The sequence below is a fragment of the Schistocerca gregaria genome, chromosome 3 (assembly GCF_023897955.1).
Source record: "Schistocerca gregaria isolate iqSchGreg1 chromosome 3, iqSchGreg1.2, whole genome shotgun sequence".
NCBI lineage: Eukaryota > Metazoa > Arthropoda > Insecta > Orthoptera > Acrididae > Schistocerca > Schistocerca gregaria.
This window is the reverse complement of record NC_064922.1, coordinates 756125372-756144497: the sequence shown is the minus strand read 5'-3', so window position 1 is coordinate 756144497 and position 19126 is coordinate 756125372. Positions and strand designations below refer to the sequence as shown.

At 37.6% G+C, this 19126-nt stretch overlaps 1 protein-coding gene across 1 annotated transcript in view; it reads right to left on the bottom strand.

Annotated features, from left to right (window-relative positions):
* LOC126353934 (uncharacterized) overlaps window positions 1-19126 on the bottom strand; it is a 336644-nt gene that overhangs the window by 68617 nt on the left and 248901 nt on the right. The window contains exons 8-9 of the mRNA XM_050003196.1: window positions 15891-16077; window positions 10673-10859 (exon numbers count right to left, since the gene is read on the bottom strand). Coding sequence (XP_049859153.1) covers window positions 10673-10859; window positions 15891-16077 — 374 coding nt within the window. The remainder of the gene's footprint in view (window positions 1-10672; window positions 10860-15890; window positions 16078-19126) is intronic.

Genomic DNA, 19126 nt, shown 5'->3' with positions numbered 1-19126 from the left:
ATAGGTAGCTTTCTCAAAGATTTGTGAAAGAAACTGGAAGTGAGATTCATCTGTAAATAAAAGTAATGTGTTTAAACAAAAGTAATGTGTTTAACCTTACAGGAAATTCAATTAGGGTCACTGAGTGTTTAGTTTCAGTTAATTTCAAAATGTAGAAGTATATACAAATGGAGTAGTTCTGCAGAACATCGAAATTATAATAAATACAATTTGTAGGGCTGTACTGCAAAATTTTAATAATTTTTCTGAATAATGTGAAACACAGCTCTGTTTCCTAATAGACAAGCAGAAGCAACAATAATTTATTATTACTTTAGTAGCAATTATTTGAAAAGGAATGCAAAACATGTTATAAGGAAAATTACTTAATACACAGACTTTGATGTCAGCTGTAAATGTTTCTTTCAGAATAGCACAGGATTATATCACCTAAATAGGTAACCTTTAGTGGATCACCAATGAAGTAAAAATACCACATAACTGACTCTGTGTCAGTTTGCTGCATACATGGAAAACAGAATGCAGACCCAGTATGCTGTTATTGTTTCTTGTCATTGCTCAGTTGAAAGTAGCATATGAAACTGGAGATTTGATTATGGGAGTGATTATAAGTTACTACAACAATTGTCAATCCTCTGCAGGTTTTCCTGTATTTTGCCAGAGTCTTCTGTCACTACAACCTCCATACAGACAACAGCGTCATCCATAAACAATCTCACAGACACCCAATACTCCAGTTATGCAGTATTTCATTCTTCTGCAATTACATAGTATTTACACCTTATTTTTATTTTATGTGACTTGAGCAATGTTCCTTGGGTTTCATTTTCATTGTAAAGAATTGAAAGTTCAATATTCCTGTGGAAATAGCAGGTACACTAAGTCAATTATGCCAGCAGATTGAAATCTGGAAAATTGGGAATCAGTTATGAGGTATTGTTTCATCAGTGACAATGTGAGGGTAATATCAATGAAGTTACCATTTACCTAGTTTTAAATGGGCTCTCAGATCCTGAGAGACAATAATAGACAAAATAGTTACACAGATTCAAATGAGTAATGAGAAAAATCTGAGTTGTTCATGATTTCACAAAAGACAGCTCTGGAAGGTGCCTCCAAGATATCAGCCAAAGCAGTTTGTACAATGTGCTAAAACTCAGATCTCGTTTAATGCATTTCTTGATAAATTTCCACTTCCAATTCCACCATACCACAAAGTAGGTGTGAACTACAAAAGGAAACAAATTATCTGTTTCCTAAACAACAGAACTATTTGAAATGATTAGGGCAAATACAAACACACAACTGCTCTCATGTGACAAATTATTAAAGATAATGACTGTTGTGTACCAACATTAGAAATGTCAAAAGTAAAATTTAAATAATAGATGGGATAGTAAAAATGACAAATGAAAAATCTGGCAAGAAATGAGATTTAACTATTAATGAAGAGAATTGAATGATTAATAACATGACAATAAAAACTCCTGTGTTATAATTTAGCAGTGTTGTTGTGGTAGCTGACCCAATTTTTACTTTTCATGTGGTACAAAATATTAATTAACATACAGAATACATGTACTAAACACACAGAAATTTGGGTCCAAAGTCAGTTACACCTCATGTCAAAGCAGAAGGAAATTTCTTTGTAGATTATACAAATACTGATTCAGAATACTCAGAATGAAAAACAAGAAAAGATAAAAAACTGAACAGAGAATGGTAAAAGTGAATGAATATTGGTTACAGATACAAAAGAATGAGAGTGAAATGATAAAAGGGAAGTAGAAATAAATTATAAATGAATAAATTTTATGAATCTTTGCTGTTTTGGAATGCATATTACAGTCAAATAAGAAAATTTATAGAAATTTGTTATAAATTTAATAATTAAGTATTGTACAAGCTACAGAGACTACATTTAAAACAGACTTTGTTACTTTCCAATTATGGTTCAAGCATGATCATATATCATCAGCAAAATTGTAACATCTACACAGAATATGAAAATTGTGAGCTGGAGATGCTCTTCCTCTTCATATCTTTCACAGGCAAGATTGTTACATAATTCTACATGAAAATAAAATCATATTACCTACATTTACTGATTAGAATTAAGGGCAGTATTTATTCTCTCCAAAACTTTCATTAATTCATTTAGGTACACCATAGGAAAAATTACTTAGGGGCCCCAACATATTAAATTTCAGGGTCTAACATATTAAATTCAAATACTTTGTAACTGTATGTAATCTCTCATATAATCTTCACTTCAGCATCTCAAAAAACCTTCAGTTGGGAATTTGTACATTGTTCATCTCCCTCATCAGCTGGAACATCTTTCTTGTCACATTAGCAACACCATAAGTAAGCAGAGGGAAAGGTAAAGAGAAGAGAGACACAAAGCAGAAGCATTACCAGTACAGGATATGAAGAAGTAAAGACCTTCAACAGAAAAAGATTGCAACTTAAGTAGAAGTCAAAAGAGGTGACCTGAAGTCACGGGAAAAACGAAGAAGTGAAACCAACTAAAAACATAGACTTCATATTAGCTGCAAAAAGTCATTAATAGCATCAGTCTCCATGTTACTGTGAAATAATTGTCAAAGGAGAAATATTTATCAGGCCTTGTCAGTTTGTTGCAGTAATACCACTCCTGAACTCAACATGAAAATTGTACCTGTAGATAAAGAACCTTAGTTGACACATAAATTTCTGAACTTATAGCATGAAGATCAAAGATCAACAAGAAAGAAGGTACTTTATTGTAAATGGCTTCCAAAAATTACAGAGATATCATTGTCCAGAACATGTACTATGGCTCCTCAACAGCCCCATTGTGAATGCTGCACTTCTCAAACATGAGTTGATTGGCATTCATAAACAACTGGAAATTGCCCTGACTATTGTCAGATGATTGGCAGCTACTAGGTGTCGGTGTGTTGGAAGAGCTTCCAAGAGTCAGGTGCCTGTAGTACATCAAGTACTATCCTCTCCTGTGGATCATGTCTCCTCCGGTGTACGAGATCTGTCATTACTTGTCCACTTGACTGTGAGTGGCATTTCAATTGTAGATTTAGGCATCCTGTACAGGGTTTATGGGGTCAAGGGAGGAATCTGGGTGTTGTACCAATCCCCCTAAAAACAAGTACGAGGGGTTGTCCTTGACTGGAACTGAAACCGAGCCTGTTAGACTCACTTCACCTGTTTTGGGGAAACCTGTTTTGTCCAGTATCAAGAAGAGGCAAATGCAAAAGGGAAGGGGTCTATTAGTGTAGGCAGTTGAAATTTATGGAAAATGATGGCATCCCTTAGGGAAATGACAGCAAAGGGCCAGAAAAGCCACCAGGTGCACTCAGTGTGTATGACCGGGGGCCTCATTCGACGTACTGAAGAGGCTATTCTAGCAGTTATTGAGAGAACAGGGTTTAACCAACTGAAGATTGTGGTGCAAATTGGAACAAATAATGGCTGTCATCTGGGCTCATTCAAGTGACTGACAGAGAACGTTGAGAAGACCAGCCTTCTGCATGGAATTTCAATGGAGCTCACAATTTGCAGCATTGTACCCAGAATTCAATGTGGCTGCTTGCTTCTGAGTCAAGTTGCACAACTGAACCAGACATTTTGAAGGTTCTATGAAAAGCTAAGCTGCAACTTCCTGGACTTGCACCACAGGCTTGAGAAATGTAGGGTGCCCTTAATGGGTCAGGTGTGCACTACACATCAGAGGCTGCTACGCAGGTAGCTGACTGCTTATGAGGTACACACAAGAGTTTTTTAGGTTAGACAACTTTCCATCCAATCATCCAATCCAAATAAAGATAGCTGTAGGAATCCCAGAAGTATTAGTGTAAGATCAAAAGAAATGCCACCCACAGATGAGAGTGTTAAAATCCTGGTGGTTTACTGCTGGAGCATTCACAACAGACTGGCAGAGTTCAAAGTACTTCTGAAAAGCAGTGAAGCTCACATAATACTAGGCATAGAAAGCTGGTTGAAACCTGAAATTGATAGCAGTGAGATTTTTGGGTAAAATGAAAGGATAAGCAAATGGAAATGGAGGTGATGTATTTGTTGCACTAGACAAGAAACTCAGATCCACTGAAATAGAAACTGAAGCTGCAGGTGAGATTATTTGGGCAAGATTCAGTATCAGGGGTGGGCATAAAATGGTAATTGGGTTCTTCTTTCACTCCACAGATTCATTTCCTGGTGTAACTGGTAATATAGAAAAAAAAAAAAAAAAAAAAAACCAGTTCAGTTGTACGTAAGTTTCCCAATCACACTGTAGTCATTGGTTAAGACTTTAATCAACCAACAATCAATTGGGAAAAATTACAGTTTTGTTAGTGTTGGGCATGATAAGACATCCTGTGAAATTTTACTAAATGCCTTTTCTGAAAACTACCTTGAACAGATAGTTAGGAATCCTACTCATGATAGAAATATAATGAATGTAATGATAACAAACAGACCTCTGAGGTTGTGCACACTGAAAGTGATGTCAGTGACCATGAAGCAGTTGTGGCAACAATGATTACCACCGTACAAAGAACAATTAAAACAAGCAGAAATATATATGTGTTCAATAAAATAAATAAAAAAATCAGTAGTGTCATATCTCAATGAGGATTTTGAAACTTTCAGCACAAGGCAGGAGCATGTAGAGGAACTATGTCTCAAATAAAAAAAATAGTTAACCATTCACTGGATAGATGTTTACACAGTAGAACAGTTCATAATGGGAGGCATCCATGGTATACAGTGACTGTAAAGAAACTTTTAAAGAAACAGAGTTTACTTCATAATAGGTGTAAAACAAAGCGTATGACTATAGATAGATACTGAATGAAACATGTTTGACTGTCATGAGAGCAATATGTGAAGCCTTCAGTAACTACCATAGCAGAATACTGTCAAATGATCTTTCACAAAACCCAAGGCTTTTATTGGCACCAAAGTTAGTGTCCAGTCCCTAGTGAATGACACAGGAGTTGAAGTAGATGGCACCAAAGCTAAAACTGAAATGCTAAACTCTGTTTTCAGAATTTCCTTTACAATAGCAAACCTTGGAGAACTGCCCCAGTTCAGTCCTCATATCAGAGAAAATATGAGTGAAATAAGTATTCATGTCAGTGGTGTTGAGAAATAACTGAGATAATTAAAACTGAACAAAGTACCATGGCCCAATAGAATCTCTATCAAGAATTTGTGGCTGAGTTACATCTTATAACTATAATTTGATGTATATCGCTCGAACAAAAAATGATACCCAGGAGTAGAAATTAAGCATGGGTCACATTCATTTACAAGAAGGATAGTAGAAGTGACCAGAACTACCATCCAATATCCTCAACATCAATTTGTTGCAGAATCTTAGAACATACACTCCTGGAAATGGAAAAAAGAACACATTGACACCGGTGTGTCAGACCCACCATACTTGCTCCAGACACTGCGAGAGGGCTGTATAAGCAATGATCACACGCACGGCACAGCGGACACACCAGAAACCGCGGTGTTGGCCATCGAATGGCGCTAGCTGCGCAGCATTTGTGCACTGCCGCCGTCAGTGTTAGCCAGTTTGCTGTGGCATATGGAGCTCCATCGCAGTCTTTAACACTGGTAGCATGCCGTGACAGTGTGGACGTGAACCGTATGTGCAGTTGATGGACTTTGAGTGAGGGCGTATAGTGGGCATGCGGGAGGCCGGGTGGACGTACCGCCGAATTGCTCAACACGTGGGGCATGAGGTCTCCACAGTACATCGATGTTGTCGCCAGTGGTCGACGGAAGGTGCACGTGCCCGTCGACCTGGGACCGGACCGCAGCGATGCACGGATGCACGCCAAGACCGTAGGATCCTACGCAGTGCCGTAGGGGACCGCACCGCCACTTCCCAGCAAATTAGGGACACTGTTGCTCCTGGGGTATCGGCGAGGACCATTCGCAACCGTCTCCATGAAGCTGGGCTACAGTCCCGCACACCGTTAGGCCGTCTTCCGCTCACGCCCCAACTTCGTGCAGCCCGCCTCCAGTGGTGTCGCGACAGGCGTGAATGGAGGGACGAATGGAGACGTGTCGTCTTCAGTGATGAGAGTCGCTTCTGCCTTGGTGCCAATGATGGTCGTATGCGTGTATGGCGCCGTGCAGGTGAGCACCACAATCAGGACTGCATACGACTGAGGCACACAGGGCCAACACCTGGCATCATGGGGGGGGAGCGATCTCCTACACTGGCCGTACACCTCTGTGATCGTCGAGGGGACACTGAATAGTGCAGGGTACATCCAAACCGTCATCAAACCCATCGTTCTACCATTCCTAGACCGGCAAGGGAACTTGCTGTTCCAACAGGACAATGCACGTCCGCATGTATCCCGTGCCACCCAACGTGCTCTAGAAGGTGTAAGTCAACTACCCTGGCCAGCAAGATCTCCGGATCTGTCCCCCATTGAGCAACGTTTGGGACTGGATGAAGCGTCGTCTCACGCGGTCTGCACGTCCAGCACGAACGCTGGTCCAACTGAGGCGCCAGGTGGAAATGGCATGGCAAGCCGTTCCACAGGACTACATCCAGCATCTCTACGATCGTCTCCATGGGAGAATAGCAGCCTGCATTGCTGCGAAAGGTGGATATACACTGAACTAGTGCCGACATTGTGCATGCTCTGTTGCCTGTGTCTATGTGCCTGTGGTTCTGTCAGTGTGATCACGTGATGTATCTGACCCCAGGAATGTGTCAATAAAGTTTCCCCTTCCTGGGACAATGAATTCTCGGTGTTCTTATTTCAATTTCCAGGAGTGTATTTTGAGCTCAACTATTTTTAGGTATCTTGAACAGACTAACATCCTCCATGCCAATCAGCATCAACAATCATGCAAAACACAACTCACACTTTTGTCAAATGACAACTGGAAGCTGTGGATCAAGGCTATCAGGTACATGCAGTATTTCTTGATTTCCAAAAAGCATTTGACTCACTGCCACATCTACACTTATTGTCAAAAGTATGTCTGATTGGAATGAATTTTTGATATGGAGGACACAATATGTAATCTTGGATGGAGATGCATCATCAGATGTGTATGTAACTTTGGGTGTGCTCCAGGGAAGCTTGTAGGGTGCTGTTCATGATGTGTCATAATGACCTTGCAGCTGGCCACTATGGCTGAGCGGTTCTAGGCACTTCAGTTCGGAACCGCGCTGCTGCTGCAGTTGCAGTTCGAATCTTACCTCGGGCATGGATGTGTGTGATGTCCTTAGGTTAGTTAGGTTTAAGTAGTTCTAATTCTATGGGACTGGTGACCTCAGATGTTAAGTCCTGTAGTGCTTAGAGCCATTTTGAACCATTTTTGAATGACCTTGCAGGCAATATTAATAGTAGCCTCAGACTTTTCGCAGATGATGTAGTTGTCTATAATAAAGTACTGTCTGAAAGAAGCTGCACAATTATTCAGTCAGATCTTGATGAGATTTCAATGTGGTGCGAAGACTGGCTACTTGTTTTAAATGACCAGGAATGTAAATATAAAATGGAATGATCACATAACCTCAGTTGTGGGTAAAGTGGGTGGTAGACCTCAGTTTATTGATTTGACACCAGGGAAGTGCTATCAGTCTACAAAGATTTTTGCTTACAAATTACTAATGTGACCTACTCTACAATATTGCTCAAATGTATGGGATCCATATCAAATAGGAGTAACAAGGGGTATTGAACATATTCTGAGAAGGGAACCACAAGTAGTTATAGGTTTGTTTGACCCATGGTAGAGTGTCACAGAGATGTTGAAGACACTGACCTGGCAGACTCTTGAAGATAAATGTAATGATAAAGTCTATTAATAAAGTTTCAAGGTCCAGCTTTAAATGATGATTCCAGTAATATGCTATAGCATCCTATGTATTGCTTGCATAGTGTTCATAAGGACAAGATTAGAATAATTACAGCATGTACAGAGACATTCAAACAATCATTCTCTCTGCACTCCATATGTGAATGTAATGGAAAGAAAGCCCAATAACTGGTACAATGGGATGTACCTTCTGCTAACTTCATGGTGGTTTTTGGGGTATAAATGTAGATGTAGCTGCTGTGAAATAATTAAGAAAAAATTCACAGAATTCTTGTGATCTAGACAAATATCTGTCAGAACATGTGTAGAGTGGTTGATACAGAATGAGACAGTGATGCATTATGTTACTTTGAATAAAATCATCTACGTAGTTAGTATAGCACAGCTATATCTCTCTTTGTTTCCCTTGCTTTACGATGACACTCTGAAATGTTGCAACATGTCAATGGACCTATTCAGTTGTGGTTAAAAATCTCTTGGAAAGGTTATAAAGACATACAATATTTCAGGATTACAACACTTAGCTTGAAGATGCTAAAAGATAAACTACTGAAAAAGATTGTTACAAATGACTTTACATGGCTGTTGTATCAGAAGGAATGTGTGTTGTCTACTCTCCAAGGACACTGGTGATACCAATCAAAAGTCTTTTACAACTGACTCACAGTGCCTCTTATCCATAAATAGCATTACCCCAGGTGTTTTGGACAGCCAGTTTGCTCACATTTTTCATTAATTATATTTTAATCAATGTCTTGTATTCATTCAAAATACTGCATTGACAATTTTTTGTTTCAAGTTTTAAAATAACTTTTGTCTCACTCAAATATACTGTCAATACTTATTTGAACAACTATTTTTAAATGTCATCATACTAGACATACGTTATTTTCATGCAAGTAGCAAAAATGATGTCTCAGCCCTCATTGTCATGGGATTACTAGTGGGTAGACTCTTGTTAAAAGATTTTTAAATGTGTTTAAAGAGTGCTAGTAGCCACTTCATTTGTCTTTTACCCTCCTATATTTGACAGTTGATAATTTAATAAAGGGAATATTGTTTGTGATTGTTGATATCACCCTAATGCTGAGTATCATACAATGGAAAATCCAGGATGGAGTAGTGACAATGTTCTACTCACCATGTAGCAGAGATGTTGAGTCCCAGACAGGCACTACTAAAAGACTACTAAGCCCATAGCGTTTAGGTTAGAATGCCTTCTTCTGAAATAGGCAACACACACACACACACACACACACACACACACACACACACACACACACACATATTCAAATGCAGCTCACACATGCAAGACCACTGTCTCTGGCTGCCACACGTGTGTGTGAGCTGTGTTTGCATAAATGTGTGTGTGGGCACACGTGCGCACATGTGCAGGTGTGTGTGTGTGTGTGTGTGTGTGTGTGTGTGTGTGTGTGTGTGTATGTGTGTGTTGTGCCTATCTGTAATACAATATCTCTGCTATATGTTTAGTAGCAATCTATCCTTTTCATAATATTGTTATAATGCTGAGTATGATTTATGATTGCCAATAGTTAGTGCAGAATATAGAAGTGTTTTGTAATATCTGCTTCTTTCAGCTGTGGCATTGTTCTATTTGTTTCATCTCTCTAAAGGTTCTTGTTCTGTTCAGATTTGAGCAAAATTATTTCATATTTCTGGATGTCTGAGTACAGCTCTTAGCAACACATTTATTGATTATTCTTCTATGCAATTCTCCAATTTTTATTCTATTAATCTGTGTTAAATTTTAACTTCCACAATGGTTATAGGAGTTTTTTTTGCATTAATGATGTTATTGTTTCAATTTAGAAATTCAGTAGTTCTGTGAAAATTTTTCTGGCTTAGAACTAATTTTATTGACAGTCTAAACCATCTTGAATACCTACAAGTTTCTTTTGAATCAGAAGCTGTCATGTTATCTATTAAAATTGTTATCTATTAAAATTCAGCTATTCCATTTTTTGCTTCTTGACTATGAAGTAAACTGAAAAAAATACTATGAAATACATATTTATTATTTGTTGTAAAGGAAAGAGATAGCACAAGACAGAGACCACATTATAGAAAAGCTGTGAATAATATTTACTTAGTAACAATAAGTTGTTGGAAAACAGTTTCTTTATTTACAGACATAAGATTAAAATAATTTGAATAAACAAGTGCTGATAAAGTTTATTCTGAAATTTTGACTAGCCAACCCCTCCCTCCAAAAAAAAGAGACAACTGATGATGTTAATCGCAAGTAAGTACTATTGCAGTTTCAAATCATAGAGATTTTATTTAATATTTCCTATTTATCACTTCCTGTTTCCCACGATGTATTAGTTATGCCACCATTCTCATTTTTAAACTGAATTATTGTACATGAATAGTAATATTCAGCAAAAATGGAGCTCTGTTAGATCTACATCAGCAGTCCATACTGTCAGTGGGTCAATGATTTGTCTGCATCACTTTAGGTATTCTACATCTATAAATGTTTTTTGAATATATACAAAAATGACACAAAAAGAATTTGTAAGGAAATGAACATGCAAGTCTAAAATTATTAGGTACACTACAGTTATGGAAAATTGTACTTTTTCACAGCAACCCAGTATTTACTTTCCCCATTGCTTAAAAGGCAACACAGGAGTTAAATTGGACAGTACATCTCAAGATACTGAAAAGAATACAGTTACACGAAGAAAGTTTGAGTCCCTTAGCTAGACAGAATGCAAGAAGTTTGTTGAAAATGGAAAGGAAAATAGAAAAGTTCCGGAAGAATCGGTCTTTCACAAGCACTCACCACAATCACTGAAAACAATATTTTAGATTTAAGTTCATCAGCATCCTTGAGCAGAGGCAGGCTGTCAAGAGCGTCAAGAGTATCCACCCTTGCAGACTGGTAGAGGTCACGGTAGCAGTGCACAAGCTGCTCTCCTACACTTGACACACTCAGGCTGCCGTTGTCTGAGTGTGTGGCCATGGCTAGTCTGTAGAAAAGATCTTATCTTCCCATCACTGATATTATAAAAATGTTGTATGCTAATGGCTATGCACGAATGGTTAAACACATTTTAAATTGTGAACAGCGTGAACTATGATTTATACTATAGAAACTTAGTTTGCTAGTAACATAAAAATGTAAACTCTTAGTAAATTTAAAAAGAGCACTACCCTAGAAAAAATTATGTAATTAATGTTATCTAATTAAGGACAAATGGACCGAGCAAAGAATGTTGATAAGAACTGCCCTCTGTTGCTGCGTTTGACGTGTAGCTAAGATCAAGTTATCAATATTATTCAAAGGATACATCGTTACTCACTGTAAAGATGACATGTTGAGTTGCAGGTAGGCATGATGAAAAGATTGGTACATACATGATTTTGGCCAGAGCCTTCTCCAGAAAAAAGAAATGGTACAACATTCACACAAGCAAGGACCCCTCGCATGTGTATGACAACTACCTCCAGTTACTTTGGCCAGACTGTCAGAATATGCTTGTCTGGCAGAGATGCTAGAGGCAATGGTTGTGTGTCCCTGAAGTGTGCTTGCTTGTGTGAATGTGTGAACATTTCTTTTTTTTTGGAGAAGGTTTTGGCTGAAATCTTATATGTAACAGCACTCTCATCATGCCTGTCTGCAACTCAATGTGTCATCTTTACAATGAGTAGCAATCTATTCTTTTCATAATATTGTTGATATTCCAATATAGAGTTTCCATTTCAAGATCAGATTCAACCAACTTGAATCTGTGCTACAGTGTACATTTTGTTATTACTCATTTTTAAAGATTCCATGCCATTTAAAAGCAATTACAGTGGATGATATGACTTTGGATTTTGTCTAAACTCTGTCTCAGGAATGGCATCATGGAATCACCATAGCTACTGTAATGTGTATTTATTCCCTGACAGTCAATTTTGGTTGAGCAGGCATCTTCAGGCCATGGATAAACATTACATCACGTTACAGGAACGTTCCTTGACAGCAAATTATAACTGTTTTTTGTTGCATTCCATTTGGCCAAGGTTGTGTCATAAACTGACAACTGAATCAAATGACAATTGTTTTCATTGACACATAATGGGAGGGGGAAGAATCAACAGCTCAGTCATCAGTTTGTGATATGATTTTGGGCACTGCAGCAGGCTAACAGTTTTTGCACTTGGTGACTGAAGAAAATGTATTAGATGATAATGCCTTTATATGTGACAGTGGAAAACAATTATGCATTTTACCCCCCCAAGGAACCTACCTTTAATCTGATGCAATGTTTATGCTTCAGTTGATGGACATTGCTAAACCAAAACTGACTCCCCAAGAGGAAATACTCATTATGGCAGCATTCTATGGTTCCGTGATACTGTTGTTTAAAAAAACAGAGCTGTGCAGCACTTTTTGCAGAAAATATTTTAAAATGCATCTTAACCTCATGGCAACTTTGTCGATCTACTCTGTGCTCTTCAAAGTATCTGATAAAATTTCTCAGTAGTATTTCACTATCTGTGTCATTCACTGTCATTGCCATTGGCATTTACAGGAGATAGCAACCGATAATTCATTTTTTGAAACTAATAAAACGGTGATGTTTCTAGAATTTTTGAATCAGTATTAATGTACAGACAAACCACCAATGTTGCATATTATTTGCTGTATTACTAGTTTTGCCCTGCTGTCAAGAACATCTTCAAACATTCATTGCCCTGATGGCAGTACATTAGAAGTTCAAAGCTCTACTTACCACTATCATCAACACAAAGTGACACAATTCATGGCATGTTACCATTTTTCTATACATTAATTTATAATGATTACTACACTCCTGCATTTGCTACTATGTTTAACAGGTGACTAAAGATTCTAGAAATGGTGTACTGGACAACATGAGTGCAAGAAGTGTCATAATTTATTAAGGGAAGTTAAGACCAAGATCTAGATACCTAATTGATATGATCAAAGAAGGCAGGAACTTAATATTCTACTGAGGAATTGCAAAGATTCAAAAAGTTACTGAAATACTAGGATAGATTACTTACAAAATGCTTGTTTGTCCATTGACAGCTATCACCCTCATGTAATATGAAAGGAGGCAAAGTAAGTGCAGAAATTTCAGTGGAAAGTATAGGATCAGCAACTGACATTTTAAGGGGGGAAACATTTGCAGATATATGATGACGATCATGAGTAAGTCACTAATTTGTGAAAGTGATAAATATCAAATATCTGTAATTTGAATAGAAAATCAGTGCAAGTTGCACTTTTATTTTAGAAACAAATGTTTTTGGCTCCCAAGGTCATTATCAAATGTGGCTTTCTCAAACATCCTGAATCTATTCAGGCACAATGTGAACAAAGTGTCTTCGACTACAGGTGAGCATTAAGTTAGAAAATGAATGAAATTAAACCCTTCATAGATGTATTGTATTTAAAATAAAACATCATATTATTGTACTGACAGTTATTAGTATTGTTAGATGTGGTTTTAAGAGCAGATGACACAAGTTTCAAGAATGCTTCTACATTCACCACTTCTGACAAGGAGGAAACTTCCAACATAAATTATCAGTACTTGTTAGTCAACTCTAAAATGAAATTGATGCACATTATATTTGAAAGGCTGTACTTTTATGCAACACACCATTTGAAACAATTGTGGGAAGCACAATGTGGTCTCGCTCAATTGTCCAGCAAGTTTGAAAGTGTTCTTCAGGTGACACACCAGCTAATTCTGAAAATGAAGGCATTATGTGTCCAAGTTTGCCAGAAACTAGTGCAGCACCATGAAATGGTAGGAGTTTTTTTAATGACAATTATCACTGTGAAATAGTTTGGTTCCAATTATAGAGCTAACAACAACAAAAATGGAAGAAATCTTGTGCACCTCCATCATTGTGGCATCTTTTCGGGTTGTGTGAGCCCTTTTATCACTACAGTTCTGTGACTCATAAGCATTCACACCAAAGGAAATCTGGTTGGAATGTGCCAATGCTAGGCATATATGTGCTACAGATACATACACACACATTATGGTTATCCTGCACCTTTATTCATCAGTCCTTGCCATATAATGATTTTCACATCACTATATTTCTTACAAATATCGTAAGGTGTGACTATGAGGTGCACCATATGGTACTCAAGACAATACACCTTACACATTCTGTCAGAAGTAGTCCTTCTCGAATACAAGCACATTTCTGATACACTGATGAGTTCGTGTAAACGCCATAGCTGACAATTTTGCTTAACAAAAAAGTGATATATAGTTGATGGTATCTATCTGATTCACTTTTGCAAGTCACTAAACCTAAGTTATTATGTACTGGCAGATTGTAGTTACATCAATTCTATAATGTTCCTAGCTGCATTACAGCTGATAATCTGTTGGCTGAAATTTGCTTTAGGCAAGAGCAATCAATACAGTTTCAATCACTTTATCCAGTTGTGATTAACAAAACTGCTTAGTTCTAAACAAGTTCTGAACAGCTTTCAGTACTGTCACTTCAGTATTGAACAACATTTATGAAACCCATTTGTGACACATTTGGTAGTTATACAATGTTGTAACTGTTTTAAAAGTACAATCATTTGTGCAGTCTTTTTAATAACTAGTGCTTCTCCTTTGAATCTTGGAAAGTTTGTTCCACAGTGGAACTGATATTTACATCTGCACTTCATCTGACTGTTTGTGCTAGTGATACTTCACACAATGGCTGCTATCAGGATAACGGGGGTTTTCATTTCCATTGTTTCGTGTAAGACCATGGCTTTAGTATACACTGATTATCAACTGTGAGATGCTGTTAATGGCTTTTTCATAATTCTCACACTTCCACACACACAACAGCAACAGACAACTATATTTAAGAGGTCCCTGATAAAACTTGTGGAATATAGGATGAGATGGTATCATCACACGGCATCACATAACTGAGATAAATTTCAGCTAGTGTCCTAGTCTTAACTCACTGTATCATGTTATTGATTTTCATGCATTTATTTAATTTTGACATGAAAGTTTTCTGACTATCATACTGCATCATACTGTAAAAAACTAAAATGGAGAAACAAAAGTTTCAGGCATAGTTACAGAGGCCTTCTAGGTCTATTGGTCAGTAGACGCAGAAGAAAGCCACCACAACTATGGCCAAAACATTGGTTTCTCCAGCACACATTTTTAAATTATGACATGGTATGATGCTTAGAAGACTTTCATGCCAACTGACTAAGTTCACAGAAGTCTACACAGTTCATATCATTTAATTTTGTCTCTGCCATTCCACATACTTATTGCAGAACCAGTATCAATGCTAGTAAGCAGCCTGTTTTAATCTTGTCTTGTGCATTCTTGTCTTGATGCTGTGTTCATTTGGATGTGTGAAATACATTAGATTATCTTGCTGTATTTACTTTCACAGCTTGAAAAGAGACCAAAGGACTGCAACCCATCACAGTGTAATTGTAGGGTATGATACGCAGTATACTGAGTGATGTGGCATATGGAATCCTAAAGTCATTCAAATCTATATTCACTTCCATTTACTTGATGATGATGGCCTTTAGAAAATAAAAATTCAGAAAAAATTGATTATATTACATGAAAACTTACTGTTACAGTTCTAGGGATTTCATTTTGTGTGGATTTCATTTTGACTTTCAGCTGCAGCCTGTAGATTATTTGTTGTATAGTGGAATAAATAACTCCTTTTCACAATGAACACAGAAACTTTAGTAGTAATGCATTGATTACTGACTGCATACTGAAACTAGGACAAAATATTTGACATTATTTTTAAAGCTGACTCAGCACTGAAAATATATTTTGCTGCTCAAGGACGATTGTATATACTGTTCTTAGGCCACTGAAAATTCTGAAGAACCTTGTAACTTTTCAGTGCCATTGTTAAATGGACTACTGTTTGTATTATAAAAGAAACTGATGAGGACAACAAACTGTTTATCAGAACACATTTTTATGGAGTAGCAATATTGATCAGAAATTTTCATCTAAAGTTCCCACCTCTCTCTAAGACGTTGCTCCATCTCTAGTGCTATTCGAAGACGTGCATCAGACTGGGAAAGTTCTTCTTGCAAGTTCTGCACTTCTGCTTTCAATAGCAGTATTTCCCTTCCCCTTTGTCTTGCCTCCAGATCCACAGCAGACACTGAGTCAGTGCATGCCACAGTTCCACCAGAAGATGAAGAGGCTGAACAGGGAGAAGTAACAGTAGGTAAAATGGTGAAAACAGTAAATCAAATTCAGATGATAGTAGTGTTTTATGTTTATGTTAGGTATGACAAATAGTACAGGAGTTACACTGTATTAAGTAAAATATGAATATTCCTGATGGACTAGTTTATAATATACAATACTGGACATGTAAATAAAATAGAGGTTTTCACATATTTTAGTTACAAAGTGTCCATTTACACAGATTGTTCATCTTGTGGCATCTGGAGAAAAATTAATGACAGTTGGAGTTGTACACAAATGTTTACAGCTGTTTGCAATGCATATTGGAATATTATAAGCAACAAGATGTTACATTGATCTACCCTCTTTGGTGTATTTCTATACAATGAAATTGAAAAGAACCTGAAACTTTAGCCTTTTCAGCTTCTTTTATTGAATAGTGGCTAATTCTAGTTTCAGTTGTAACACAAGAAAGTAAAAAGCTATTTTGTTAATAAAGTACAACAGGAGTCTCAATAAAAAAAACACCTGTTGCACCATTCAAATTGGCATCTGTAACCTGAGGTCAAGCAAACAGAAAGCTGTCAGTGCATTCCAGTGCAAAGGGCCATGCTGACATGATGAAAGGCTCCACCCTAGTATTAAAGTGAGAATGGTTACTATAGGTCCAGCCCCCATTGTTGGTAACAGGGCTTGAATACTGTTGAAACAGCACCCAGGATATGTAAGCAATATTCCAGTTCCATGTCCAACCTAGCATGTGCTCATTAACATTGACTATTGCTGCTATGATGTGAGCTCACAGTTCCTGTAGGTCCTGCTTAAAGAAAATAACGTAATGGGGTTCCGCAGGACCTGAGTGTCTGATCTGGTCTGTACCAACTATTCCATACACTGTGACAACTACTGGAAGGGGAGGGGGGGGGGGGGCAGATAATAATTAACATGGAAAAATAAGAATAAAAATAGCTTACAGTGTGAGTGAACATAATGCCTGCTTACCAGACTAAAATGAAGAAACTGCCTACAGGCTGATCCTCATTTCATAATTGTAATTAAGGTTTGTTACAGTCAATTTATTTCTAATCAATCAAATTTTTCCAGAAGGTCCAGGTTTACCCCTCACAGTTGCATAAAACTCCCTCCAGTGCACCTCTGGATTCGCTCAAAACTAGGACCAATCTGGTTATGCCAGGATGTATCACAGCCCTAAGTGGCAGTGCAAAGGGTAGAGTAGGGGTTCCCTTAAGGAATACAAAGAAGAAAGGAACACTGACTTGTTTAAGCAAAAGTTTGCACTTTATTTTATAAAAAATGTGTGAAGTGCCCACAAATTAAAATACCAGATGAATCTAGCCTGTGAACACTCATTCATTCATTTATTCGTGTAGGAGGTGAATATTTTGTACAGACATTTTGTCACCGACTACATAGGTACAAATTTTACACATGTACACAATGCTATTTCATTTCACAGTCTGTGAAAAGTAGCATTTGTTATATTTCACTAGTATGAAAAAGTAGTACATTCACATATTGGTACCTCAATTTCACAGTGAGGCCTATCTCAAGGTGGCATTGTAAACAGTCTGTAATAGTGTAACCAAGTTTGCTCCTCTCCAGCATCCTGGGAGTGACAACTGGACTTGCCTCACTACTGGTGCATTCAATTCTTAGCATAAACAATAGATTGTTTTGGTGTCATTAAATATTTACTGCACTCTGTTATCGTTTTGTCATCAGTAACAGTGTAGTTCCGATATTTGCAGCAGCTTTTAGTTCAGTTTTTCATTTGTGTCTATTAACAGTGTGTTCATATTATAGTGAATGCACTTTGTATATGCACTTGGATCAAAATGCTGAAACGCTCATTTGCACGTGAATTTTACAGAAAAACTGAAAGAGGTGATGTGGTCTGTATGATCTATAAAATAAGAAATACATTTTCATGTTTTATTTGGTAATCTAATGGACCACTTGAAGAGAAAGCACCATCGGTTCTTAAACACTGTGTCTCTTGATAATACATCAGAAGATACAATACGAAGTCAACTCACCCCATCCTCTGCTGGCACCATGTCTAGTCTGTCTCTGCTCTGGCTCCATAATGTGTGCCCTCTCTTCCTCTGTTGGCACTGCTATATTCACAGGTATAGCAGATATGTCAAGTATGCAACCTGATTAAGAAGCAGTATGACTGAAATAACAGAAGTAAACCAACCCTCTAATCATCCCAGTACTGCAGTGCAACAAGCGGCAAGAAAAATACCAAGGCAGGTGACTATCTAGTAGTAAATTAAATAAATTGTTGACCAGCTCATTGATACTGTGACTGTGTTTTACCACCCCTTTCCATTGGTTGATAAAACCAAATTTATGGAACTAGTTAAGACACTAGAACTGGGGTATTCGTCTCCTTCCAAGAACACCCTGACAAACAAACTGTTAAATGACTGTTGTCTTGAAATTGGGGAAGTTATTGGCCACATACTAGCTGCAACCAAGCATGTTGCACTGATTGTGGACACATGAACCAATGCAAGTACATAAGGGCTTTTCACATTGACAGCACATTTCACAGAGCAGTACAAATGGTAGTCTGCTGCTCTGACCACTGTGCACATCACTGATTGCACACTTCTGAAAATATTACCAAGAGAACTAAAACAATTGTTTCTGAATGGAGAATGATGACAAAGTGTTTCCTCTTGTTACTAACAATGTATGTGTTATGGTAAATGTAGCAAGAAAACTGAAAGTTGCTCATTTAGGATGTGCTGCTTACATACTTAATTTAGTAGTGTCTGATGTGTTCAAGCATCCTGAATCAGCAGCACTGAGCTTCTTGAGGTAAAAGTGTCACAAAATCTTCAGGTTTTCAAAGGCAGTATGGTAGTCATTGTACAACTGGTAGACTGCCAAGTTCACCTGGCAAGAAACCACAGTTGAAACTGAAACAGGAGATGCCCAGTAGGTGGAACTCCACACATTCCTTATGATGCAATGCCTATTGGTGGTCAAAGACACCCTCATAATCACATTGTCATATGTCAACTGTGAAG